Source organism: Scatophagus argus, chromosome 1, assembly GCF_020382885.2.
Source record: "Scatophagus argus isolate fScaArg1 chromosome 1, fScaArg1.pri, whole genome shotgun sequence".
NCBI lineage: Eukaryota > Metazoa > Chordata > Actinopteri > Scatophagidae > Scatophagus > Scatophagus argus.
The window spans coordinates 28,207,549-28,234,669 of record NC_058493.1 but is presented as its reverse complement, the minus strand read 5'-3'; the positions used below and the strand labels follow the sequence as shown (position 1 = coordinate 28,234,669).

The following is a 27,121-nucleotide window of genomic DNA, read 5'->3' as shown; positions in this document are numbered from 1 at the left end:
GGGGCTACTGACCGTGTGGAGATCCGTTTGACGGTGATCTGGGGGCCGTAGTTCTTGCCCTGCACCATGGTCTTGCCTATGGAGCGCACCATGGGTAGAGTGTACACTCTGGGGGCCAGCAGGGGCCTCAGCTGGCCCTGAACAATCCCCCAGGTGCCAGCGTTGTAGTGGGAGGTACAGCTCTGCAGAGTAACAATCATGACTGTAATACAGTGTGTACGTATGTTTAAATGTTTTACGTATGTGTGTTTAATGTTTGCTGCGTTTCCTGTAACATCATAACGACAGTATTTTCCCGCTGATGTTGCCTTCAAAACAACACTAGCGTCTGGTTTCGCCTCTCTGCCCACCTGGTTGTTGGGGCTGAGGTTGAGGAGCCTCCAGGAGGAGTACATGAGGTCGGAGAAGTGGTAGAGGAGTCGCAGGCGAGCCCTGACCGCCTCGATGCTGACCTCTTTCAGCCCGCTGTACTGAGGAGGCACGGCCACAGGAAGGCCCAGCTGGAGGGGAACCGACGAGCCTGAGGAGGAGCGACTCAGCTTGGTGAATGTGTGTAAAAACAGGAAATCCACAAACAACTTGTGGTCTTTTAGACACAAATTAGTTTACAAGAAGTAAAAGCTGTAAACACGTTCATGTTTATGTGGCAGCTGTGCAGAACCCCATCAGTTTGGTTTACTCCTGTGAAGTACTGACATGTTTTACTACCACATGAACGTACTCACTAAGCACACACTTCATCTCTGAAGTGAGGCCTCATTCAAAATTCTTCAGTGTTTGTTCACCAAACAGTCACTCAGCTGACTCGTCTGTGCTCCACTTTGGAATTCACTTCACGACCCAGCAGCACCGCAGGAAATCTGACCTCCAGGAAGAAGTGACCGCCCGTCAGAGAGCAGCACCCTGACGGAGGGCGTGTGTTCGTGTGTGTGTGTGTGTGTGTGTGAGCGTGTGCGTCTCACCTGGCGCTCGAGGCGGCACACAGGGAGCCGTCCACGCAGCACTGTGGCAGCGTCCAGCAGAGATCTGGTGGATGTGTTTTCCCTGCAGCATCGTCACCACTGTGGGTTCTCTGACGTGGTTGGTGTGACCCAGACCCAGCTAGACAACAAGGCCACAGCTCAAATGAATCATACCCCCCGCATGTAAACATGAATTCATAATTAATATCACAGAGTTTCTGTGTGAAACGTATTGTGTCAGGCTGAACTTAACTTCTCTTCACATTTGACAGATCTGACAGTTTCTAAGAGTTCACGTTGATTTATTCAAATTCTTTCTTGTGTCCAAAAGTCAGGGGCTCAAATATGTGCAGGAAAAACATTCACAGTTGAGAATATGGAGACATGAGTCCATTTTTTGACATTCCCTTACAAAATAAGACATTTATTTCCTAACATGTATGCAACATATTTAAAAGTAGAATAACAGGATGCACATTTCAAATTCAGATTTAAACTCTTTACTCCCAGAGCAGATGCTGGCTGAACAACATTATAGATATGTCGCAGTAATGACAATCTGCTGCTGTCTCTTTTCTAATATTAGCACTCAGACTGACTGACAGCCTCGGAGCGTGTGTGAGCGTGTGTGTGAGCGTGTGTGTGTCTGCAGAGGTTACCTGGCCCTCTGAGTTGCTGCCCCAGGTGTAAACGTCTCCCGTGGAGGAAAGCACCAGAGTGTGTTCAGCTCCTACTGCGACATCCTGGATGTGGATCCCCGACAGAGCGGGAACCTGCTGGGGCCGGTTGTGGTTCCTGGCTCGGCCTTCTGGCAGGCCAATTAGGCGATCTGCAAGGAGCGAGGAGAGCAAATATTTCAGTGTTCAGACGGAATGACGGCGACGCGACCACGAGTCACTTCTGCTGGTCAATATCAATCAGCTTTAAACGAGATCTTGTTAAGAATCCACTGAATAATCGCCTACCTTGACCGAAGGTGAAAACTCTGCCATCTTTGGTTAAAGCCACAGAAAACTGTGTTCCACAGGCCACCTTTTTGATGTTGAGTCCACACAGGACGTCCACTTTCTGAGGAATCAAAAGGTCAGAGCGAACCTTCGTTACACTCCCTCCACAACAAGATCCTGCATACTCAGCTGCACAGGTGAAACACGGCCTCACGGTGGCACAGCACCTACCTGAGGGGAGGACTTCGCTGTGGAATTCCCGAGTCCCAGTTTTCCATAGTCCCCGTCACCAAAAGCCCAAACCATCATTCCGTCAGCAGACACGACTAACGTGTGGTTCAAACCACAAGCCACCTGAGGAGGGAACCAACGTCCACATAAAGTCAGAGCTCGCCACTCATCTGTGTTCAAAGATGGCTGCTTCTTTCTGCCTGTGGCACACAAACCAAGCAGGTGAGCCTGAATATCTTCTGTCCTACCTGTCCTATTTGGTATCCCTCCAGAGCGGTGACCTTCTCTGGCAGCTTCTTGTTCGAGGTGTTTCCCAGTCCCAGTCTGCCGTAATCACCGTTACCGAACGTGAACAGCTTTCCATCGGCTGTTACCACTGCAGAATGTTTGAACCCGCAGGACATCTGAGGGCAAACGCAGCAAGTGTTGGAAGAAAAGACGAAAAATCTGAAGATGAATGTGGCTGCTGCCAAACTAATGAAAAGACAACAAAACACGTAGGAGGTGAAGACTGACCTGCACCACCTCCTCTCCTTGCAGAGCTTCAATCTGCCTTGGCCGGCGCTGGCGGTCGCTGTTCCCGTGGCCCAGCTTCCCGTAGTCGCCGTCGCCCCAGCTGAACACCTCGCCGCTCTCCGTCAGAGCCATGGAGTGACCGTCGCTGCCACACGACGTCACCAGCTGAGTCACTACAAAACCTGAGGGACAGCGAGACGGTGGCGGCGTCAGGGCAAAGGCGACGAAGAAGAAGGGACAAACTTTCCCAGGAGCACGATGGACTCAACTGGAAGGTGATTCTAGACAAACTGAAGTCTGAGGACCTTTAACCTTTTAGCAGATTTTTCAGAATGGAAATAAGATGAAAGACTTCTCTTTTTAGCTTAACAGACATTCACATCTTTCTCTACAGATTCAAATTTTAAAATCCAGTTTTGAAAGCAGGCTGCATCGCGCACAGAATCTCGGCTCTAATCTCAAACATGCACACACTACGGGGTCTTACTGAGACACCTCCACCTCAGGTGATCGCTCTGCTGCAGTAACACGAGGTTAAATGGGTCTGGATGAGACAATGACCAGGAAGAGGAGGTCAACACTCTGTAAGCGCCTCACATTACCAAACGTCAGTACCAGCCAGGTCCCCAGACCAGATTTCTCATCAGACTCCAGGAGTCTGAGCCACATCTACTGGGACAGACGGTCATCAGCCTTGGCTGATTATTAGACAGTCAGCCTGTTTTCTTTTTACGATTTATTTCCCAGCTCTCAATAAAATAAATTCATTAACACATGTAAGCATGTCTTCTATCGTCTGACAGGATGTCTGGTAGCAGGATTTCTGCGGCACCTTGAAGAGCTGAGATGACGGTGAGAACATGCAGGTCGTCCGAGTTGCCCTGACCCAGGCGGCCATAGCTGCCCTCCCCGCAGGCCAACACGGTCCCGTTAGGTTGGATCACAAAGGTGCAGTTCTGACCACACACCACCTGAAGGGGGAGAGCAGGAGGTACAGAAGGAAGCGAAGAGGAAACAGAGGCAGGAAATGAGGTAGGGCTGGTGGTGCAGAGCAGATAAACATATTGTGATAGTGGACATCAACAGGGATCAAAAGGGAGCCGCCAGTTTATGTTTCGTTATTTCACTGTGCATCCCACAGTGCCGTGTTATACACATGTGCACAGTGTAGCTATCAGTACAACTACATGCTCCTGCAGTGACGTTTAAAACACAACAACTACAACAACGTGTCCTTTACGAGCGACAGGATGCTGTTTTGTGGACTGCCTGTGTACCTGCTGCGCCTGAGAGAAGGACGGGGCTGTGGTTGGCACCAGGATGTTCCTGCCAGCCTCTGCCAGCTGCCCGTGTCGCCCTGCACCCCACAGGTACACGTCACACTTCCCCCCGAGATGCCAGTCCTGCACAGTGTGTATCAAATGGACAACAAGACAAAATAGGAGCAGCTAAAGTAACAGCTATCACTGTCAGGGTCTGAGGAGCACACAAACCTTTTATTACAGCTAATCTCAGTATCCAAATAAATTACCTCTGGCCTAGAGGTGGCCCAGGACATGATCTGTTCATCCATACCAGACCCCCATTTACTGTTGTCCTGGAAAGACAGCATGCAAACACTGTTGTGATATGCAACAGCAGGAGTTTATTGCATCAGAAATTACAGCTCCTGCAGGTGAAGCAGCAGCACAAACAGCAGCAGCCTCCCTCACCATCAGCAGAGCCATTTCGTCTTTGGGCACAGGCTCCAGGTCGGGAACGGAGAACGACTCGGGGAAGGTCGCGCCCCGAGCGAGGGCCTCCGCCGCCTTCACTGTTGTCGAGAAGCAGTCCAGCCAGGCCCACTCGCTGGCACACCAGACGGCGGTGCCGGACTCCGGCGGGCAGTGACGCAGAGTAGGTGGCACAGGAGGTCGACACAGGAGCTGGTCCAGGTGGAGACCCACAGCCAGGGAGGCCAGGCACTGCATGTAGGGGCTGTGGACGAGCTGCTCGCCACAAACGACGTGGGGCTGCAAGGAGGAAAAAACGTTGCCGAAAGGCCAGAATTTAATTGACAAAACATAATCCGATCACACAAGCTGACTGCACCAACAGAGCTGACGGTCTGCTTGAATCTATTCAAGTAAACCACACCTGCAGCGATACAGCGAGACCCTGCTTGACTGGATCAGACCGAATATAACAAATACAGAGTTGATGTGTTACAAAAATAGACGTATGTGCAAATGGAGAATTTTGTTTTGTACACAATTCCAGTTGGATTACGCTGATTTAAGCAGAGTCAGTCTGTACTGAATGTCGCTGCACCTTCTCGTAGGCGTACTGCTCCTGCAGCATGACAGGCAGCCTCTCCAGGAAGGCCCTCATGCACGGCGCCATGTTGAGGCCGATTATTCCCTGCTTCTTCAGAGCCGTGCGGCAAGTGGCCAGCACGTGGTTGGACGCCATGAACTCTTTGGAGCAGCTGACAACCAGCACGTCCTGGACACGAAGCAGACCAGAGAGTAAATAAACATCAGTTTGATTGTAGTGATGCGAATAAAAACACAAATCCCGAGCTCAAGTGTATTTTCTACCTTGGACCTGTTGGAGCAGACGGCGACACCCACATCTGGGATCCAGACTATGTTCTGGATCGCCCCTGAACCAGCTACTACAGTCTGGAGCACTGACCCATCCTGTCTCACACACACACACACACAAAGTGGAAAGCTATTCAGTATCACTGTAAACCACTGTGTGTAATGACTCATTTGTTCTTTTTACCTCCGTGTTTGTTTATTATGCCTTCACACGTACATCTGTGTGAGCAGTACCTGCGGTACTCGTACACGTCCTGTATTTTCACCTGCCGTGTGTGTGTGTGTGTACATCTTACCCGCAGGGACCAGATGTTCATGAGGCCTCCCACTCCTCCAGATGCCAGAGCCAGACCATCGGGGCTGAAGGCCAGCGTTCGTACCGGAGTGATGTGACCCTTCAGCTGGAGCACACAGACGGCTCCGTCTGCTGACCACCGTGAGGACTGCAACACAGTGACAGCATGTAAGAGGAAGAGCTGCTCAAAACACGTGCTCTCCGAGGACGGTGCGTATGTGCAGGTATGGTCAGAGATATAAGCTCATCATTGTTTCTAATTATATCATATCATATCAATACTGCAAACACCACACGTCGGCAGTCAGGTGACAAGTGATTATTTATGTTAAGTACCGTGAATTTAGGTTTAGTTTCATTCTCCCACCAGCCGTCTGAGTCAGATGAGGGGGATTCCGGGAAATTAGAGATGTCTTGAGGAACAGTCCAGACAGAGACCAGGCCGTTCTGGCAGCATCTGAAAAACATGTAAAAACCTGAAAATACTCCTTCACGGAAAAACATTACAAACAGCCCAAAGATTACAGCAGATGTGAATTTTCAAAATAAGACTGGAATTCTCTGAGGAACTCATGGTGACGACACCACCAGAGTGGACGCCTTGTGAACTGTCTAATCAGAAGTACAACCAGCCACAGTCCTGTCTGTATTTGAGGACAACCTACATGGCAAACATGTTGAGGGGCTTTGGGCCACGTCCGGCCAGGCTGCACCAGGCCACACCATTAACCAGGGAGGGGTGCCTCAGACTCTGCAGGCAGCGCCAGCCCGAGCCTGAACTCGACTCCGAGTCCGAGTGCGAGTCCGGACTGGCCCACAGCTTCACAGTCTCCTCTTTGGCACAGGTCAACAAGATCCGACCAGTAGGACTCCACTTCATGCTGGTGACAGACTCCTGTAGAAACAACGTGCACAGAAATTCAGTTCAGAGATTCACCATGAAAACAACTTACTCGTGTTGTAGAAATCGTTCACCTTGTGCGCATCAATGACCACGACGGCTCCTTTTTCTAAGGGCTCTTTGGATCCTATCAGGAGCTTGCCATCTGCGTAGCCCACAGCGAAAGGCTTGTCTTCACTGTACCAGGCTATGTGCATCACTGCCACTGAGAGAGGATGAAGGGTCACTTTGACAGGCAGGTGCATCATGATCAAAGATTTCTAAACTGAGCTTGTGTCATCTGGAGTGTCTCTCGCTCGCTCCATACCGTCTTTCCTGTAGCAGTGCTCCAGCTCGGTGCGGTGCATGCTGGAGGTATCCAGCACCTCGATGAGGCCCAGAGATCCGTCCATTCGCCCCACCAGCAGCATGTCTTTGGGTTCTCCGCACCACAAGGTCTCAGCCTCCTCTTTAGGCCAAGCCAACGCCGACACCCAGTGAGGCTGCACGTCCAAAAGGCCCTTACCTCCTGAGAGGAGAAGAGTGAGTGTAGAGCTGTTACCCCACACTGACATTATATGTTTATGAGATTCACTGAGGAGCAAAATCACAGACGGCAATTTTAACCTATCACACAACAACACTCACAGACAGACAGCGATACCAAAAGTGGGTTTAATTCATTTGTGCAACAAGCGCACATTTCAGAGGCACGAGAGAAAACACGCTCATGAAAGGAAAAACAGGAATGTGGTGGACTTTAATCCTCACGGAGACCGAAAATGGCAGAGAACAGATGGTGCAAGCTGCAGGGCGAGTGGTAGGAGGCAGGAAATGATGATTGGACCGCATCCAGTCCCCGGGCATATTTATTTTTAATGGGAGCCATAAAATCTTAACGCCATCTCATTCATATTCTGTGGAACTCACACACCCGTGAGGCGAGCTTGGCCACATTCATTTCACACCGAGACAGGTTTTCAACTCAAATGGAGCTTTAACATAATGGAGAATAAACGAGAACCAAGAGCCCAGAGGAAAAAAAAAACCTAAATGTTTACCATTAACTTGCCAGATGTTGACCATCTTCTCCATGGCGGAGGCCAAATATTTTCCAGTGACGCTCCATGCGAGAGGTGACAGGCAAGGATCGCTGGGAGACCCCAAACCCGACATGCCCTCCTCTGAGGAACCGCTGCTGATGAGAGGGAGAACACAGAATTAACAAAGCTGAAAACACAACAGCTGACAAAATATCAATACATTTCAACCTTGTCACATTTTTTAGTGTGATGCTGTACTGAATCTCAAGAACATTAAACTGATTTTTAATTAACAGCTCGCACGCAAAGATTTGTGGCTGGGGTTCATTTCGTGCTGCATCCTGCTGTGATGCAGGATTTGTTTTTTGTTCAGCTGATAACCAATAATTACCTGGTTACGATGATCGATACAGATAAAACAATCATTAATTTGACTTGTTTGTTGTTGTTTGCATTTAAAGATCAGGACCTGTTGCTTACGCACACCTGCAGGTGAGAAAGGCTGAGATGTAGTGAGCAATGACGAACTGATATTCCACAGCTCTGACAGTATTTGTAGTGTTAAAACTCGTGGACTTTTTCCTCCTCTCTGAACTCTTGTCATGTTAATTACAATCCTGTCGTAAATTGTAATAAAACGTCCACACCGGCAACAACATTTGGCTTTCGTTGATGTTGTGAGCGTGACAGCAGCCTGCTGCAGCAAATAACATCAGTTTTCCATTAAGTGACGCGGAGCTTCCACCAGCATTTCCCTTCCATGTGTATCATCAACATACTGAGGTGTGTGGAGGCAGAACGTTGGACTGAAGCATTTGTGTTTCACAAAGTCTTACTCCTTGTTGAAGATGCAGGTCTGCTGGAGGGTGTACTGGGTCTTGGTTACGTTCCACATCCTGACCGTCCCATCACTGCCACTGGTGGCCAGCAGGCCTTTCTTACTGCACCAACCACACGTGATGACCTGAGTGACACAGAGAAAGACTTAAAATACCAAACAGCTGTGAGCTGTAAACCAGCCAGAGAACACACTGCTGATGTGCATCGACTCACCCTGCCCTGGTGAGCCTCTAGCTTGATGAAGGAGCACTTTCGCAGGTCGCCCGCCATGTCAGCAAAGGTCTGCGGCCGGCTCTGGTTGTTGTCGCGGTCGTGGGCGGCCAGCGTGCGGACCAGCTGCTGAGCGGCCCACTGGCGGTGCTGGGAGGACAGCCTGGACGACAGGCAGCAGGCCGCCAGAGCGTTGGCCAGCTCCAGAGGCCCTACAGCGGAGGGATTATGGGAAGGATGGGCATATAAATGCGCAATTAGACCTGCTCGAAATGGAAGACAAGGTGACAAGGTCGCCCGGTGAGTGAGAGGAAGGACCAACAGATGAAAAGACAAACATGACAACTCAGAAAACACAGAAAAACCAAAAGGTGACCTGAGTGAACAGAGGAAAAGAGCAAAGCTGGCACAAGCATGACAGCATGTGTGCACGAAGGCCTGACAGACTGAATTTCACAGACACGTGCTCATAATGATGACGTGATTAACATCTAAATGTTTGGATCGCTTTCAGCTGAAGCTGCAGTCTAAAACTGGCGGGCTATCGAGCTAAAAGCCATCACATCACAGTCGTAAACACCAGCGCAGTGTGCATGGAAACACCTGAGCGGCTAACTCACTCGCTGATGGACTTGGCATGTATTCAGTGACGTGCTGTTTATTTGCCCTTCACCTTACCATCATTATGAGGTTTAATATGCTATAAAGACGAGTGAATGAATCTGTACTTACCATGAGAGTGTAACACAGACTTGACTGAAATGTTCAGTCTGATGACTAAAACAGTTTGCTCTGACGGTTTTCTGGTATTAAAACTAAAACTTTGTTCAGACTGCAGACAAATCAAATTTGTTTCTCAAATTAGATCTGCACTGGTTCACTTTTGCCAGCGATCAGTTCAGACTTGTGTGTCCAGACATCACCAACCTGTCTGCATTTGTTGCCATGGGAACAGAATTTGAGCTGGCAGTCTGAACAAATCCCAAAGTTTTTGTCAACTATAGTCTGACTAAATAAAAACACCGAACATAGGACTAAATTTAAAAAAAACAAACAAAACTGACAAAACTAACAAGTTAGAATGAATGAATGAATGAATGAATGAATGAATGAATGAATGACTGCATCATACAGTTACATTACCAGAACAAAATAAATCATACTGACAGATTACTGAGAGATTAAAGTCTGCCATGTGACTCAATCAAGTCAATCATGTTCAGTTCTTTTTAAATAATTACTCTGATGTGAAAGATTTCAATTATTTTAGAAAAACCAAATCTTTCACAAACAGAATTAAAACATAAGAAATATGCTGATTCCTACATAGACGATTTATTTTTTTCTCTACAAACCTCTTTTTTCCACATCAGCCTTGTCATAGGCTGGTCTGAGTCTGGCCCCTTTATCTGCCAGCAAGGCCACCAGAGCCTGCGTCACCACAAAGTTTGGAGAGGTGACGAGCTTGTTCTCCTCAGCCACGCCACGCAGGAAGCTGGGCAGGAACTTCCTCTGGATGGGGTCGTCCACGGTGGTCAGATTCATGCCGGTCGCTGCAGAGATCAGGTTCTGGGAAAGGAAAAAGGGATTGCTTTATTATGATCTGCCAAAAAACAAGGAGCAGATAAGAAAACAGTAAGGCTGCACTTATCAAACAGAGGAAAATTAAAGATAAAGGCCTGTCTCTAATAATAAGCTGCCTCAAAATGAACTTTTCTCCCTGTCAGTTTATTTGCAGTATTTTACAGGAGCTACAGCACTCAGAGTGGTTCGAAAAGTTGGGAAACAATTCTTTCCATGAGTGAAACAAAGACAACAGTAGATTACATCCTTTAAATATACTCACAATTAAAGTAAAGATGCGTGTTTCCCGTATGTACACGCTAGCCCGTCAACATCCCCCCACATATGACACTTGCATCACTGACGCTAATTTATGCAACTTTGCTGGCCGCGATGTTTAGCGTTGTTATGTTTAACAACGCTGTTTATGTTTTTATGTTAAGTTTCTGCACTGGAACACTAACATACAGTGAGAAGGAAGGACCGTGTGACGGCTGATGAAGTAAATGGATGACAGAACTGAAAATAAAAGCATTCATCATCAAATCTCAGTACAGCTATGATATGGATGAAGAAGTGCCAGGCCGATAAGGAACATTAAGTACCTGAGTGCAGAGCTGTACCAGCAGCTTGGCAGCGTTGGGACTGTTGGAGGCCAAGCAGCCCACCGCTGTGCTGAGGTAGGCCAGACAAGAGATAGGCTTGCTCGCCTTGGCGGCTCCTCTGGGCCTTTCAGCATGTCCGGAGCCCGCTGTAGGACTGGTGGAAAGGCCGGCACGGCCTGCAGCTGCCAGACACATGAGTCTCACGAGAGTCCTGATGTCAGTCAGACCGAGAGACTCGAGGCCTGCTGCGAGGCTGCAGCTGGAGCCACTGTGGGGGAGGAGGGGTGACGGAGGGTGAGGGTCACGTACTACGTAACAGGCTGAAAACTCTGCTTCCACCTACCTGTCGGCTACATTTTAGGAACATTTTCAAGATATGATTAATAAATAAAACAGCCATGCAAATTTACTACTTAAGTAAAAGTACAATAACACCAGCACCAATACATTCTTAAAGAAAAAGTATTTAAAGTATTTTATTTTAGTAGCTCATTATGTAGAACAATTTATATTATCTTATTGGATTATAGTTGTGGGTGCATAAATGTGTTCATTACTTTAATGTTGAGGCTCGTGAGTGTAATTTAACTTCTTTATACAGCTTATCTGCTGGGTAAATTTCAACTCAGGGATCAATAAGGTTTTAACTGAATCTATAATACCACAACATTATAGATGTTGTAATACTACGTTGTTAAATTACAAAATAATTTATTTGTTGATTGTATTTATTGATCTCAATCTGAAGAGTTTTAAGTATCAGAAAGTGGAAATACTCATGAATGTAATCATTATTGTGCTGATTTTTCTAATTTACCGTAAAACCATTTTTTATGAAGTTATGGCATCTTGCAAAATATTCAGATCAAATCAGTGGCTTGAAGAACACTGTCATGTTCTTCTTCTTCTGTACCACCAGGTGGCGCCTGGTCAGGTTACAGACACATGAAAAGTTGACTTCTAAAGAAGTCAGCTGATCAAACTTGACAAAATATCTAAATGCAGGCATTAATAATCCAGACAAACAGATGGACAGAGGCGAGGAGGGGGTGTTTGTCCTCTCCTACCTGACAGACAGCAGGGACAGAGCCCTCATCACCATGGTCCTGGCCAGCAGCACCTGGGCTGCAGCCGTCACCCTCCTCAGAGCCATCACTCGGTCATGAGGGTTCTGGAGGGCTGCCGCCTGCTCGCCGAGGGTCACACGGCCTGATGAACTCTTATCCACTGAGGTCTGGCAGCCTGCACACGAACACACACTCGTTTAAGAGCACAGGCCTGAACCAGCTGCTTTACTTCAGTTACTTCACGTCACAGCATTAAATATGTTGCTGTCTCCAGCAGTGACCGGCTATTCAAAGTCCTCCTCACCGATCTGCAGCAGGGTCTCCTCCATGCTGTTGGTGGCTGTCACCATGGCGACGGAGGCTCCCAGTGGGTCGCTGTCCGGGAACTGGACCGCCTCCGGGACAATCCTGCGCTCATTGAGGCCCAACGGGCCGGCCAGAAGCTCAAACTCCTCCTCCCCCGTCAGCTTCTCATCTTCGTCAACGTCCAGCATGTCCCAGTCCTCTGCAGAGTGACGGACAAACACAAACAATGTGAAATAAAAGACAGACGAAGACCTCCGAAAAGAAACATTAAAAGTGTTCATGACACACTTCACCTTCATAGACACTGTCCTGTTTTCCCAGAAGGTCAGGAGCTTGTCCCTTATACCTGAAGATATATCACAGAATGAAGTAACATTGACATTTATCAGTTTCACTTCCTTCAAATAACAAGGTAGTAGAAAACAGTGCAGAAATAAAACAGAACGCCTGATGATTGTTGCCAGCAGCGTTGTTCTCAGGTGTGCTTACCTCTCCACAATGGGGACTTTGGCCTTGCTTTTAATGGCCAAGTACTTCTCCCTGCAGCCTCCACACAGCAGGTAGTAGGGGTTTCCGCTCCCACACTCCCCTCCGAACCAGCCGTCCACGTAGGAGCCGTTGCTGCGGTAGCCTTGCCGGTTGGCGCTGCGCCCGCAGCCCGGGTGACTCTTCTTCATGTGTTGATTGAAGTTGGCCACGTTGGCCTCGCACAACTCGCAGACCACCACCTCATCTCGATCATCTGTCTCACATACGTGCTGCGAGGTGCGGTACATTTACAGAGACGCGCACACACACACACACATTCACATACATGAAGACAAACGTGTATTTACAAGACACACACACATACATACAGAACACAAAGATGTTAAGAACTGGAGTTAAAAAATCCATGCAATGTGATGAGTTAGAAGAATGAATCAATGACGGCTTTACATTAATGAGTTCCTTTCCCAAGTGACGACCAATAATCAATAACAGTGTTCTTCCATTTCATGCCAGTTACATCAACTGAGTGGGCCACTTTAAGTGTGCTTAAACAAGCGTCTGACTAGAGCATTTCCATGTGCGTGTATAGTATGAGTTTTACAGTGAGTGAGGAGTGATGCAGGGAGGGTAAACAGCAGAATGGTGATGGCAGCCCGCTAGCCATAGCATAAAGTCACACACACCCATGTTGGCCAGTCCAGTACCTCCGGGATCCACATTCCCAGAATGTCAGTGTCACTGGCAAGATCCTGGCCAAACATGGCCTCCATGGTCTCCTCGTCCAGGTCCATCTCCAGCTCTTCATCCAGGTTGAAGTCGTACAGGGCGCCTGGGTCCTGTTGCTGCTGCAGGGATGAGACCTCCCGACGTGACTGGCTGTGGTGGGCCTGCACCGAGCGGTACAGTCCAGCTTAGAGGGAGAGGAAATATGAGGTGAAACGAGGACATGGGAGACAAATCTGCACTTGGACTGAGTGTGACGCAAAGTCTTACCTGCGCGGGCTAACAGTGTGCGTGCAGCCAGGTCGAAGCGGTGTTTCCTGCCGACAGCGGAGCGGCCTCTAAGCGGAGCGCCGCTGGAGGCTGAAGCGTTGTCCTGCTCCAGACCCTCAGGACTGCAACGTACGCAAACTCACACTTTATTTACATATTAAGAAAGATAGAGAAGCAAACCTTTTCATAACCTAGTACACTGTTTGCTGTTTTAATTCTGAACTCACACAAATGACGTTTAAGAGTATTTTTGTGTCCATGAATTTGACTGTACCTCTCGCTGAAGCCCTCCTCCATTTCTGAAGCGTCTGCGCTGGCTATGTCTCCAGGAGAGCACAGATAGGAGCTCCTGTCCTGGGATTTGCCTCCAGCAGACGCTGCTGCACCTGCACACGACGAGTCGGAGCCGTCACCACCGACGCCGCCGCCCCTGGTGTGAGGCTCGTCGTGCTCGTCCTCAGTGCCCGGATGTTCTATCATCCACATGGCCAGCACTGTGATGTTCTGAGCATCTGCTTCTCCTCGGGCACCTGAGGTAACAGGAATACACATTGAGCCCTTTAATGTGATACTTATACTACAATACTCATAGTTCAGCATGACAACTGAAGTACTCTGCTGCTGTGACTTTAAGGGTACTGGTATGGTTACTGGTATAAACGACACTCAACCCTATTAGGCCATGGCTAAAGCTACTACAAGCTACAAGCACATAATACTGTCTCCTAATTACCAACTAATGACATTTTTCATAAGAGAAAATCTAAAATCTGTGCCGTCTACCTAACTTGTGCTGGTCACATTAAGAATTCAGCTTCACTGCACCGCATTAAATGAACTAGCTGTCAGCAGAGGCAAACAACTGACCGGTGGCTTCCAGCGCTTTGGTGATCTGCCGCAGGGAGAAGCCCATCTCCAACAGGGGCACAGCGATGGCAGGAGGAGGAGGAGATGTGGACAGCCTGCTGCTGGGATCCGACAGAGCTGCAGCAAACAAGCAGAACAATAAATGAGCCAAGTAATTAGGACATCTGTAGATTTACTTGCATGTGGATTTAATTTCATCAAAAAACTCCACAGGGAACTAATCATCAGATCAGTGGATGACAGTGACTGATCTCACAGCAACTGATCAGAGTGGCATGTCGGAGCATCGCAGTGACAAGAAACAAGAACAAAAAAGGCAAAGCTGACAGCAAGTGAGGAGGAAAAAGTCACTGCTGTGTTCATCATCTGGACACACACTTCACCTGACAGAGAACATCAAAGCATCGGGCTGAAGTTAACCTCAGGGTTACAGACTGAATATTTGTATCTATGACCACACAACCAATGTCCTGCGGGAGACCCTGTGTTGTCTGTTTTGTTTTACTCATAACAGTGAAGTTTTTCATGATCACAACAGGGTGGAAATGCTGCACACTTACAGGTGCCAGATCTGTTTTGTGGTCTGCTGGGCTGCGAGTCAGGGGAGGTGAGACTCTGCCGGCGGCCGACCTCATCTGATGGAGACGTTGGCAGAGAGGACACCGGAGGAGTCTGTGCTCGACGCGTTGGAACCAGGGTGGTAGTCGGGTAGCTTGAGAACATTTGCCTGTTGGGTCACAAGCAAAAAATAAAATAATCATCTCAAATGAATCATACATGAAGAACAAGGCTAACGATTAACACTCGCAGAGTGACAATATGTGCAACCATCTGTTCTGACCTGAGGAGGCTCAGAGGCATGACCCCTGGAGACTCAGAGGCAGGGACAGTCTCTGTGTCTGTGACAGGTGTGGTAGCAGTGGTGGTGTCCTCCAGCGAGGAGCTCATGAAGGAGGTGGTGCTGGAGGCAGAGGGGCTGGTGGTGACAGGGGTCTGTGCCAACTGCTCGCCCTCTGTCCCTTCCCCCTCGCCTTCTGGCTCACTTCTCACCCCTGAAGGAGACGAAAAAACAGATGAAACTGATAATATGACCGTTACTTATACAGTAAGGAACTCCCCAAGCACCAACTACCAGTGAGAACTTTTTAAACACAAAAAATCTCCACAGACTCTCACCAGGCTTGGGCTTTCCAGCACTGGGCTCTTCCAGCAGCCCATTCACGACCAGCTTGTAGATCATGGCCTGTGCCCTCTCCAGGTCCGCCAGGCCCAAGGCCCTCTTGATGGGGGAGCGCATCACTGCCCGCTTCACCATATGGCGCATGAGGAACTGCAGAGCAGCCCGCATCTCCACCTCCTCCTTGCATGCCGGCGAGGTGGCAGCTGTGCTCCCGCCAGTGCTGGCATTTAGATCGGCATTGTGCCCGCTGGGTGCCGCTTCTGGTAACACCTAGAAGAGAGAATATGTGCATAAAGCTGAAAATATTTGACCTGGATGTGCTCTCACTCACATCAGCCATCATTTTTGGTTTGCTCCACATTCAATTGTTCATTTAAAATAATTTGAACACAAACAAAAATTCCTATGGGCACAGCTATGTTCAGGCAGATTTACTGCCACCCCAGAGGAAACAAACTTTGTTTTGTAAGCAAGGCAAAACTGAGAATGAGGTTCATCTTTTTGTTTTGCTGCGCTGTCTACGAGGACGTAACGGACATCCTCTGTCCATGTTGATATCTTTTGAGTAGATGACTGCAATGAGCTCCAGGAAGGGAACCGTTTTCTGTCTCTGGAGACCCAACTGTAAGCTAACCTGCAGCGAAACTGACGTCATATTTAACAGACGGGTAATCGAGCAGAATCAGTCTGCTCATTTAACACTCGTCAAGAAAGTGTCTGAGCGGATTTCGCAAAATAACAAACTATTCCTTTTCATCATCCACTGAAGAAAATGTGAGTGACTGAATTAGCATCCCGCGTTACCTTTGGTATAAGCAGCAGCTCAGCATACTTGCTGCAGCTCAGCAGGGCACTGAGGGTCTTCATGGCTCCCAGGTAGAGGTAGGACAGCTGCACAGCGTGGATTTCCGACTGGGTGGCCACAGAGGAAGGTGAAGTGTCGTGACCGCGGGAGCCGTGCTCGTGGCCCTTCTTCCTGCTCCCCTCGGCTGGAGTGTGAGGCGCTGAGGTGAAAAGGGTCTCGTTCCCGCCTACGCTGCCGCTAACCACAGAGGAGATCTCACTCTCTGACTTTGAGTTGGGTGCCACGTGTGCTTTCACCTCATCCAAGCTGTGGGACACGCGCAGGTCAGAGGTGGTGTTTGGTGCAGCTCCAGTATTGTCCTTCTGCTCGTTACGGCTGTGCCCCTCACCGTCCGCCTTTTCTTCGTTACTGGTCGGCTCGTGCCCGGTCGACGCTGCGTTGCGGTGCTTCTTGTCGTGGCGGCGTGCGCTGAGCTTTGCGGCGGTGTCCTCGTGGATGCTGGTAAGGTAGGTGAGGTCCAACAGCAGCGAGGCGGTGAGGCCACGGAAACGTGAAACGTCGAAGGGCAGCGGCTCGCAGGGTTCCAGGTTGTACAGGGGAGTGTCACTAGGCGACCAGAAAGTTGGGAAGCTTTAATAGAAGGGAGTGGAGAGTGAAAAGAGACAAGGGAAGGAAACACAATGTGAGGGACAGGGCAGGAGAGAAAGAGCACAGCATGCAAGACAAATAAAAAGATGGAATGAAACATGCCGCTCCATGATTTACTGGGTCATGCAAAAGACTAATGGATTAACAACGAGGAAAAATGGACAGAGTCAGTAACAGAAGCACGAATACGAGAAATCAGAGGAAGGGAAAACAGTGAAAAAGTGATAAAAAATCAAGGGGCTAAAGCAGAGTGTCAGACAGCAAAGAAACAATCAGTCATGAGGTCACACTGCTGATGACCACACACACACCAGCTAAGCACTGCTGGTGGACACACAATCATGTCATCTTCCTGTCTAGGAACTGAGAGGGTCATTCCCCATAATGAAGTCACTGTTTCACAATATGTGAAAGGTAAAAGTAGGTTTCAGAGACCCAGTGACAGCCGATAACATCAAAACCTAAATAAATTTATTACTGGCTGACAATGTGGTGCACCTGTAAAGGATACCAGTAAAAAATAATCATAGCAACATAGCCACAAAGAAAAGCGAGTCTTCACTCGGTACCTGATGGTGATCTCAGCCTCGTCCCACTGCACCTTTGCTGACGTACTGCCTTCCTTCACCACGCCCAGCAGAGTAGCGTGCCTCCCGGTCTGCTTGTGCACACATCGTCCACCGACGCGTAGGCCTGCGTCTGCGCCTCCGATGATGGCCAGGACCGGCCACACCTCGGTACACAGCGTCCTCAGGTGATGCTCCGACAGCTCCCCCAGGCCGTGCTGCCGCCCGTGTCGTCCCTTCTCCTCCTCCGTCCTCGTGGGTGTTTCCTGGCTTTCTTTCTGGGCATCGTGCTCCTCACGACTCTGCACTGAGCGACTCTTTTTCAGCCTCTGACCGCCGCCGCTCCCAGATGAGCTGGCTGACTCCCTAAAGCAAGGTTTGATCTTGTGGAGCCGCTCGATCATGGTCTTGTTGATGCGATGGGTCCAGTGGTCGGTGCGATGTAAGATGCGTATCAGCTGTGTAGTGGCTTCGGCCAGGACGGTGGCCATGGGGCTGCAGACCGGGTCACCGGGTAAGAGGTCTCGAGGAGTTCCCCTCATCTGCATGTCACAGATCTTAACCTGGAAGCATTCAAAAATAAGCAAGATGTACATACATAAATACTGTATATAACCACTAAATACATGCATTCATCTTATTTCTATCATATTTTCCCAATCCTGAAGCACCACTGTTCATCAATGAGCAGGTGGAAATAAAAGATGTGAAGAATAGCTCCCAGTCAGGTGGACATTTATGTTGTCTGACCTTCTCTCCTGGGTTGCTGCTGTAGAACATCACACAGGGATAGAGCTCTGTGGCATCAACATCCTCAAAGGCTAACTTTGGTTCCTGTGGAATCACAAGTGAGCAGTTAGGACTGAACACAGAACTCCTGGGTAAAACATGCATTTCATGCTGTTTGTTGTTACAGGTTTAAGCAAATTGTAAATCTATGCATGTATTTTGAAAACCCGTATAAACAGATGTGTAACACCAGAGTATCTGTTACTGAGCTCAGTCTCACCTCTCCGTTCTTGCCAAACGAGATGGTTCTGGCCTCCATGTCGAGGACACAGGTGATGAAGTCTCCCTGAGTGAAGCTGCTCAGTGTCAGTGTTTGTTCCCCATTGTGATAAAGGTTTCCGCTGTACGCTCGGTACAGCCACATGTCCGACGTGGTGCGGTGGTTGAAGTCATGCACAGGCCATCGTGAAACACCTACACATGTGCCCTCGTTGCCTCGGTTCTCCTTCACGATGTAAAACTATGGGAAACAAGAGGCGACGTGACTCAAAACAGACGGACAGGCCGACATCAACTTTTCTTACTTTCGGTTCGATTAATGCTCTGTTTTTACTGCAAGTCCACAATTATTGGTGATTAATAACAATAATTCTGGCCTGCACATCCAGCTGGCTTTCTAGGGCTGTTGACTACAACAGCGATGTTAACAGCCTCTGACTGGACTTCACAATTCAGTACTGTACCTTCCACTGGTAGCATCCAGATGAGATGCCAGTGGAGGCCAGGCCGTAGCCTTTACCCCCACTGCCATGCGTCAGGCCCTGGCCATTTTCCACCACACAGCACTGAGCCTTCTCCGGGTCAAAGGACACTTCCTGAACGGGAAGGTTCTCGTCCTCCTCCTCTGCTTCTCCCTGTGGATTCAGCTAACTGTCAGTCTCTCAAACAAAAAATGATAATCAAGAGACATGGGTTAGGAAAGGAGAAAGGCTGGTTGGACACCTGTAGTTTGAGTTCTTGAACTTTTTCTTTAATCTGGATTGAGTGTTTGGCCTGGGCAATGGGAGCCTCCCACATGCAGTCAGACAACAGGGAGAACAGCCGCTCCACTACCTGAAAGAGAACATTAGGTGTAAATCAGCTCACTGACTGACTCATGACAACCTGTCATTGAGGGTCTTGCACAAAGTTAAGTGGTGAACCTGTGTCATTTGGTCATCCTCCATATTGGCCTCACAGGCAGGCAAGACAGCCTCCAACACATGCAGAGCAAGAAGCCGAGTTCTCAGGTTGCCCACCAGAGGGACCCCTACAAATAACAGCCATGAAGAAAGTTAAAGTCTCAGCTATGCTTTCATTGGATGAAGTACTGTACATTTATGGGCCTGTACCTGAGCAGCATTTCTGTGCAGCAATGTTCAGCAGCACTTCAGTCCATTTTGGGGAGGCCATCTTGGACTGGATGGCCTTGGAGGACACGACTCTCCTGAGGAAGACAAGGAAGTCTCCGAGATGCAACTCGGCAGTGTGCTGCTTACGGATCAAAGCTGGAAATGACACAACATACATAAATACAAATAATTATAGAGGGCATGTTATGGCTCTGTTATATAGATTCTGCTATACTTTCTTTATAGAAACAATCATATTTAAAAAGGTTCAGGGTTTAGGATTTAGAACCACAAATGTAACATAATAATTAGGGATGGGACTGCGTTAATGTGTTACTATCGCGTATGCATTAACATGATAATTAATTAACGCAGACAATTATTTTATCGCTCAGTTGTTTTTATTAGAAGTATTTTCATATTAGAAGTATTTTCAAAGTCCGTTGCTCACTAGTTATCTAACCGTTGCTCACTTGCTCACTAAAAAAACTGCGTCATTTTGTGATAAAATAAAAAACGATAATTGTCGACGATTAATTATCACATTAATGCAGTCCCAGCCTTAATAATAATCAAATACAGTGTAGTGCATGTATTCTCAAACACTTGATGGACAACATCAGGCTGTTCCTGAGTGAAAAAAAAAGTTTGTTTGAATAAACGACAGCAAACTCTTCTCTCACCCCTGAAATCTTTTCTCTCAGAGTCTGCACTGTACTCGTGTTTGTTGTCTTCTTGGTCACTTCCAGAAGACAGAAGACTAACTCCTGCCTGAGACAGCAGGTTCTTCAACTGACTGCACAGCAGGTCCAGCAGAGACTGGACAACCTTGGGACTTAACTTGTCTGCATATGTCCTGCAAATCCAAGCAGAAACACAACTGTTGATGTCGTTTTTGTCTCTCTATGGGATCGGTTCACAAAGCACTCCTCCTGGTTTTGGGGCCTTACCCAGTGCTGATGGCCAGTATCTGCAGCAGCCGTGTGGAGGCCACCTTGAGGGCGGTGCTGAGCTGTGACACTCCGGGTTTCTGCAGCAGCTGAAGCGGCTGGCCCAGCATGGTCTCAGTGCCGCAGAGCTGGGACAGTACGTTGAGCAGGCCACTGGAGATGGCCAAGGACACGTCCACTGGCTGGTAGCGAACGCTCAGGGCAAACACGGTGACCAGCAGGAGGCGCTGCTGGGCTTCTAGGATGGACAAGGAACAAGAGACAGAGGTCTAGTCTGGTCTAATCTGAAACTGACTGGGCTTTTCAGGACACAACAAGCTAAATGTGTTTTGAAAGCTGCACTGTTTGTTCCTCGTGTCAGACACACCATGTTGAAAAAACGAGTGAGAACAGATCGATTCAAAGCTTAACTTTACCTGCTACTCAAAGGCTTTAACGTCATAGAATTCTGTGGTAAAAGTCTAATTAACAAAGTGACACAAATGATCAAAGCTCCACTGCTGGGGATGTACAGGAGTGGTCTTCGTTACCTATGTGGTGCTTGTTTGCCTGCAGTGCCCTCTCCAGTGTGACAGACAGCTGCTGGTAGATCTTATGAACAGCCGTCTGGATTTCCATCTGGATGCTCCTCTTAGCTGCTTTTACACCATCCTGCCAAAAAAAAGATGCACAGGTGTGTTAACGCACAGGTAAAAGCGCATTCAATATGAATATTACTGTTGGTTAAATCAGACACAATCATTGAGACTTCTAACATCAAGTCAAAATGCTGAAAATATTTTAATCTTCTAAACACTGTCCATGAATGGAAGCTGAGAAGCTACATACCTGATAGTGATGAAGCTGCACGCTCTCTCTCTTCAGCCCTCCTGTACCCACGGTGCCGAGGCCAAAACAACCAGCCAGGAACTGCAACCTGACGGAGGTGAGCAGGGAGGAGGACTGGAAGGCACTGCTGGATCGATCTGCGTTCCCGGGCTGGCTTCCCTTCTCCTCCATGCCAGAGATTAACACCACAATCTGGTGGAGTGCCTCCAACCGCAGCTGAAGATAAAGCACAACCCAGTGGTCAAGAGAATATTCTAGATGCAATTTTATATTTGCGACCAATTGTAAGATTTTTGTCTTCAGAAGAAACTAATGGACGAGTGGCTGAAAGTCACAGGCAAGACAGGAAAGTCAAAAAGGACGGACTGATGCAGCTTCAGTTTTTGTCTTTATAGTGTTTATAATGGATTTGTTGACAGTAATTGAAAAATAAAATATCTCCAGCAGCTTCCTTTAAGCTGCATTGCTCTGGCAGGATGCTAAGAGTGGATAAGTGGGTCATTAAACAGTCATATGTTGTTTTTCTGAAGATGTCTTCATGGTAAAAATCAGACAGATGTCCCGCTGTATACATCTACATACACGTTTTTAACTTGCTGACCATATCGACACTGACTGATCAGCTCTCAGTTTGACTGGGAGCAAAAGGCTCCCTTCACAGTCATGATTTCTGACATGAAAAATAGTTTGGCTCAGTAAATGTCTGCTGTCACTCGGTCTGGTGAAGACAGTTTGTCCAGCCGCTGTCCTCCCAGACAGACTGCTGACTCTGTGGACAGAGATGCTAAGGAAACTAACATCTCTATCTACTATCTTGCATTTTAAATTCACGTGGCATTACAACAATCAAAGCGTTTTGTACCACAGCAGACAGAGACCCTGAACAGACCCTCACCTCTGCCCTGCTCTGCTGCTGTTCCATGGCCAGGATAGTTGCCTGTGGGCTGGTGGACATGCTTTCTTCTGGCTCCTTGAAGGCTGGAGCCAGGCCCACATCACCGCTGATGAAGCTGACCATGTTGTCAATGAGGGCGTGGATGCCCAGCGAGCGGCTCAGGTCCAGGTCTGACTCCTCATAGGAGTGTGCTGAGCTGTAGCTCCGCTGGCGGCTCAGCTTGGCCCGGAACCAGGACTCAGCCAGGGAGTCTGGGGAGCTGTGAAGTAACCCTGCAGACAGGAGGAGACACAGAGGAACCTTTCAGACACATTAATGCACCAGAGATTTCTATTGATGGATGGGCCATGTTGCTTCTAAGCACTTAAGAGCTATGCAGTGCAATGCATTATTACTCCATGAGAGTTAATCAAATGGCCAAATGCTGATTCTTCATGCAGGCACAAGCCTTCATCAGCCATCATGGTTTGATCTGTAATGGGCGCACTGGGTTTCCAAACCCACTGAGGGAAAAAATGCTGCAGTTGAAATGGCAACCATGACTCGTGTTATATAACAACTGAAAGCACTGACGTCAAAGTGTCTGTACTGATGACTTCTTTAAAAGGAGGACTGGCAATTCCCTGGTAAGGCTCCGGCGTGACAAATCACATTCTTCACAAGGAATAGGCCATCAGTGCGCAGAGGAACAAACATTCCAGGCAGAAGAATGAACCGTTACGTCTACAATAGGCACATCTTTATTTCCTCTTTCTGTCTACGTATTAGCAAAGAGACTAGAATATGAAGTATCTTGAAGTGAAGCTCAGGCCCTCATCATGAGATGAATGGTAGGCATCGCAGTCATGGAGGTATGAGCTAACAAGAGGAAGAAACATGCCATCGTTTACTTGCTTGGAGCTCCTCTTGTGTTTGGGGCTCAACTGCCCCAAAAGAAGCAAATAAACTATCCACACAGGAATCAAAAGACAGGGAGACAAGAGTAACACATGATGACAACGAAAAACCTGCAACTTCCCGACAACATCAGACAGATCTTTCTGCAGATGATCTTTACCTCTCTTTTTGTGAGAGAACGCCAAGTCCAGGTCAACATTTCTCCTTCCACTCTGAAAGAGAAATCAAAGTCTGGTTTCAAATCACCACCTTAACGCACCAACACTTAGTGAGACAGTATGACAAAGGTATGACAGCGTGTGTGTGTGTGTTACCAGAGTGTAACCCTCTTCGTCTGACTCGGGCTGGGAGAGGTCAGACTCGCTCCGGGACTTCATCAGTCTGTAACTGGGGCTGCTCTGCACTGAACGGCTCTCTGCACTCAGACTCTCACTCCTGCAAACACATCACATAAGCACATGACCTCTGGCAGGACAACACCGTGCAAATATAACTGAAGTAAACAAGATAAGAAAATGATTTTACCCCCGAACATGATACATAAAACCATAACACCACTGCACTAAATCACTCCGGGCCAACCACAAAGGGCCCTCAGTTTTGTATGTGACAGAAAACAAGATGGGCAAGGTAATATGTTCACTATGACAGATTCTATTAAGGCTCCTCAGAGCAAAGGCAAACCACAAGCCCTGGAGAACAGTAACCAGATATCAACAGGTCCGAGGTGCTCCCGCTGGAATGTGGTGTTTGAATATATGGCAGGACTCAACACTGAGGACAACTAAATGCCACCTCAGGTTAGCAAATCGAGCAACCCACCTGCCAGGAAAAATGAATTAAACACACTGTTGCTGAGTTAAGTTGGACGACGTTAGAGAACTTCAACAATGTATTGCACAGATTGAGAGCAGGACAGACAAAATAACAACGGACCTTTGTCTTTTGTCATTTCATAACGACTAATAAAGAAAACACTTTGTATAGGAGCAAGTAAAAACCCACTTGCCAGACTGCACAACAACATTCTGTTAGAAAAAGCCAGACACACGATGAACAGGGTCGCTGTGTGTGGATGTGACTCGATAAAACTATTGACATCTGTTATCTGTAACTGTTATCAATGTCATCAATGAGTTAACAATAATTATCGATATCAATGGCTGCAAAGAGATCCCATCTTAAAGTGAATACATGAGGCCAGTGAGAACTAATATGAAAACACTGTCCACTGAAAAACAGACTACAAAGACTCGATTTGTCTAAAGGTGATCACATCATATGCGTGAGAGGGGATCTCGTCATGGCCAGTGTGGTCATCATATGCTTTGCCTCAGGAAAATCTCACACTGAACAGAAAGATTTTCTGTCTTCATCTGTCCTACGTTTTGTCCTCACTCATCACCACCTGCCCTCCAGGCAAGCGGTGTTCTGTTCTGACCTGGTCATGAAGCTCAGACACTCCTGTGCTCCTGTGGCCGACTGGGTCTGACCCTCCTCCTGGTTCTGCTTGCCCAGCTCGCTCAGCACGGGGCTCACCCCCAGCAGCAGCAGGGCACAGCGGTGGATCACAGAGTTGCAGGCTGCTGTATACAGGTCCTGGCCCTCAGGGAGACCCGTACTGCCCCTCCTCCCCTCCTGTGACAGGATGGCGTCCTCCTCCCCACCTCCTGCGCTCCTGGACACGGAGCCCAGTCCTGTGCTGCTGCTGGCCCTCTCTCTGTCCCGGCTGCGAGCTACCTCCCGCGCTGAGAGGAAACATTGAAAGATTTCTGTGCCGTGCAAGATGCGCACACACACACGCGCACACACACATACACACACACAGATCAAACACACACACACAAGATGCTGGGTTAGAAAACAAGCAGCAGCCACATCATACACTCCAAGTTTACCGGAGTGCAAAGCTCATGACCAGAGCTCATGCAAATGCAGCACATCAAAAAGCTTTGTCCAACAACATCACACTCATTTAGCACTTTTTAGGCCATGTAAACTTTATTTTACAACTGGCTACGCCACACGCATGTGGAGACTGATAAAAATAAATAAATAAAAACGTGTGGAAAGATTTCAGGAGAAACTGGGAATGTGAGTAACCTCATCAGGTTTGGAGAATAAAAAGATAACAAATGAAGTGCTTTGCTAGTATCAGTCAAGACGTGTGTGTCAAATATTGTTGTAATGTGTGTAAGAATTCTTAAGTTATGGTCAAAAATGTGTTTATGAGGTCACAGTGACCTTTGAATTCTGACGACCCGAGATGTAATGTCTGTGCACCATTATCTGTATTATGTATCTATATTTGTACTCAGAATGGGCGGGGCTTGGAGCAGGAGTGGGTGACACTTATAGAAAGGATATTATCTTTGCAGGATACTCATTTCAGTTGAGTGCTCGCTTAGCCCCAAACAGCACACACACACACACACATACACAAAGTCCATCATTCCAGGCAGATGTACTTACTTCCGGCCGTCATGACTTCATGCTCCCTGTCCTCCTCTTCATCGTCTTGTTCCTGATGACCTTCCTCTCGGTCGCGGTCGGCTCTCTCCTCCAGCTCTGCCTCCTCATCGATGGTGCGTGTGAACGAGTGCTCCTGAGGGTCCATGTCCAGAGAGTCCTGATTGTCTGAAATCTGTCCAAGTGGAACCAAATGACATCCATGAGTGAATGTGAAAGTCAGACAGGAAGCTCTCTAATTAGAGAGGAAAATACCAGAGAAGAATTTTGAGAGACACTTTAATCAAATGCAAATCACTGAATAATTAAAGCTGACATATAAAGGTTGGCTGACTCACCCTCCTCTCACGCGAAGAAGATCTCGTCTGGATGAAATCCATGTTCTTACACGCCAGCAGACGGTTTCGCACCTTATAAACACTGCGATACACCTCTGCCAGGGACTTGGACGGTTGGTACCTGACAGGAAATAATTTAGGTTGGTACTATGGAACAGCGTGTAAAGCCTTAATGCAACATACATATCCTGTTACAGTACCTGCCCTCTCCGCAGCCTTGGCCCAGCAGTCCAGTGTGTTTCAATAAGGCTGCCAACACAAACCTGGACACAGTGTCTAACAGGGACTCATTACTGAGAGATGCATTGTCCCAATCTGCAACAGAATGCACAGTGCAGTCAGTAAACTGTCATTCACTTTAAGACTAATGCCCCTGGCACAGAGGCAACAGAACAGAATTCATGACATGCACAATCAAAAGGGAGACCTTTGCTGATGGCATAGTCCTGCATGTTGATCCAGAGGCTGTTGGCAGGCTCTTTAGAGGAGCCCAGAGCCAAATCCACCAGGACACTCAAGTCAGGACGCAGCGTGCAGTCAAAAGGCTTCTGCTCTTCGTTACCAGACAGTGCTGCCTCCAGTAATGAGCTGATGCAGGCGTCTGGAGGACACAAGGGAACATCAGCTCAACAAGTCACAGAAGAAACAACGAATGAATAACGGAATAAAACGGGAAAATGAGAAACATGTTCGTTTTTACGAGTCAGCTGGACAAAAGCCTTCAGTGAGACAGGTGAACACACTGCTGTGTTGGTCTAACCCCTACCCAGCTGTGGAATGTCCATTTCCAAGCCATTGCTGAAGAGGGGCGTTTTGAGCCAGTAAGCAGTGTCCTGTTCCTCCAGCGACGTAGGAGCTCCCTGCAGCATCCCACCTAAGCAACGGCCTACCAGCAGGGCAACTGTCCTCTCCAGATCCACAAGCCACACCCAGGAGAGCGCCAGCTGTGGCAGGGACATTCCTGAGACTGGCTCAGCAAAGTCAGATGTGCCTGGGAAGCAAGAAAAGGTGGAGTGGAAGAAG

The 27,121-nt window shown here is 48.1% G+C and overlaps 1 protein-coding gene across 8 annotated transcripts in view; it reads right to left on the bottom strand.

The window, feature by feature from the left end:
• herc1 (HECT and RLD domain containing E3 ubiquitin protein ligase family member 1) overlaps nt 1-27,121 on the bottom strand; it is a 48,351-nt gene that overhangs the window by 5,379 nt on the left and 15,851 nt on the right. For 3 of the 8 annotated variants that reach the window (XM_046397003.1, XM_046397012.1, XM_046397021.1), the window contains exons 18-73: nt 26,865-27,089; nt 26,526-26,699; nt 26,299-26,413; nt 26,099-26,219; nt 25,764-25,935; nt 24,733-25,063; nt 23,606-23,726; nt 23,452-23,503; nt 22,395-22,666; nt 21,500-21,715; nt 21,202-21,322; nt 20,672-20,909; nt 20,405-20,577; nt 19,722-19,877; nt 19,533-19,639; nt 19,333-19,443; nt 19,074-19,244; nt 18,611-18,850; nt 18,352-18,435; nt 17,605-18,164; nt 16,387-17,017; nt 15,579-15,852; nt 15,244-15,454; nt 14,963-15,129; nt 14,403-14,519; nt 13,810-14,065; nt 13,536-13,657; nt 13,226-13,452; nt 12,540-12,808; nt 12,344-12,396; nt 12,049-12,249; nt 11,745-11,919; nt 10,678-10,945; nt 9,865-10,078; nt 8,513-8,772; nt 8,296-8,423; nt 7,478-7,614; nt 6,745-6,945; nt 6,512-6,642; nt 6,202-6,431; nt 5,873-5,993; nt 5,538-5,684; nt 5,236-5,337; nt 4,967-5,140; nt 4,369-4,668; nt 4,188-4,253; nt 3,934-4,059; nt 3,489-3,627; nt 2,657-2,838; nt 2,389-2,544; nt 2,141-2,263; nt 1,928-2,030; nt 1,622-1,791; nt 963-1,101; nt 351-520; nt 13-182 (exon numbers count right to left, since the gene is read on the bottom strand). In XM_046397003.1, the coding sequence (XP_046252959.1) occupies nt 13-182; nt 351-520; nt 963-1,101; nt 1,622-1,791; nt 1,928-2,030; nt 2,141-2,263; nt 2,389-2,544; nt 2,657-2,838; nt 3,489-3,627; nt 3,934-4,059; nt 4,188-4,253; nt 4,369-4,668; nt 4,967-5,140; nt 5,236-5,337; nt 5,538-5,684; nt 5,873-5,993; nt 6,202-6,431; nt 6,512-6,642; nt 6,745-6,945; nt 7,478-7,614; nt 8,296-8,423; nt 8,513-8,772; nt 9,865-10,078; nt 10,678-10,945; nt 11,745-11,919; nt 12,049-12,249; nt 12,344-12,396; nt 12,540-12,808; nt 13,226-13,452; nt 13,536-13,657; nt 13,810-14,065; nt 14,403-14,519; nt 14,963-15,129; nt 15,244-15,454; nt 15,579-15,852; nt 16,387-17,017; nt 17,605-18,164; nt 18,352-18,435; nt 18,611-18,850; nt 19,074-19,244; nt 19,333-19,443; nt 19,533-19,639; nt 19,722-19,877; nt 20,405-20,577; nt 20,672-20,909; nt 21,202-21,322; nt 21,500-21,715; nt 22,395-22,666; nt 23,452-23,503; nt 23,606-23,726; nt 24,733-25,063; nt 25,764-25,935; nt 26,099-26,219; nt 26,299-26,413; nt 26,526-26,699; nt 26,865-27,089 (10,420 nt within the window). The remainder of the gene's footprint in view (nt 1-12; nt 183-350; nt 521-962; nt 1,102-1,621; nt 1,792-1,927; nt 2,031-2,140; nt 2,264-2,388; nt 2,545-2,656; nt 2,839-3,488; nt 3,628-3,933; nt 4,060-4,187; nt 4,254-4,368; nt 4,669-4,966; nt 5,141-5,235; nt 5,338-5,537; nt 5,685-5,872; nt 5,994-6,201; nt 6,432-6,511; nt 6,643-6,744; nt 6,946-7,477; nt 7,615-8,295; nt 8,424-8,512; nt 8,773-9,864; nt 10,079-10,677; nt 10,946-11,744; nt 11,920-12,048; nt 12,250-12,343; nt 12,397-12,539; nt 12,809-13,225; nt 13,453-13,535; nt 13,658-13,809; nt 14,066-14,402; nt 14,520-14,962; nt 15,130-15,243; nt 15,455-15,578; nt 15,853-16,386; nt 17,018-17,604; nt 18,165-18,351; nt 18,436-18,610; nt 18,851-19,073; nt 19,245-19,332; nt 19,444-19,532; nt 19,640-19,721; nt 19,878-20,404; nt 20,578-20,671; nt 20,910-21,201; nt 21,323-21,499; nt 21,716-22,394; nt 22,667-23,451; nt 23,504-23,605; nt 23,727-24,732; nt 25,064-25,763; nt 25,936-26,098; nt 26,220-26,298; nt 26,414-26,525; nt 26,700-26,864; nt 27,090-27,121) is intronic. The other 5 variants (XM_046397030.1, XM_046397039.1, XM_046397047.1 and 2 more) reach the window with 5 other exon arrangements.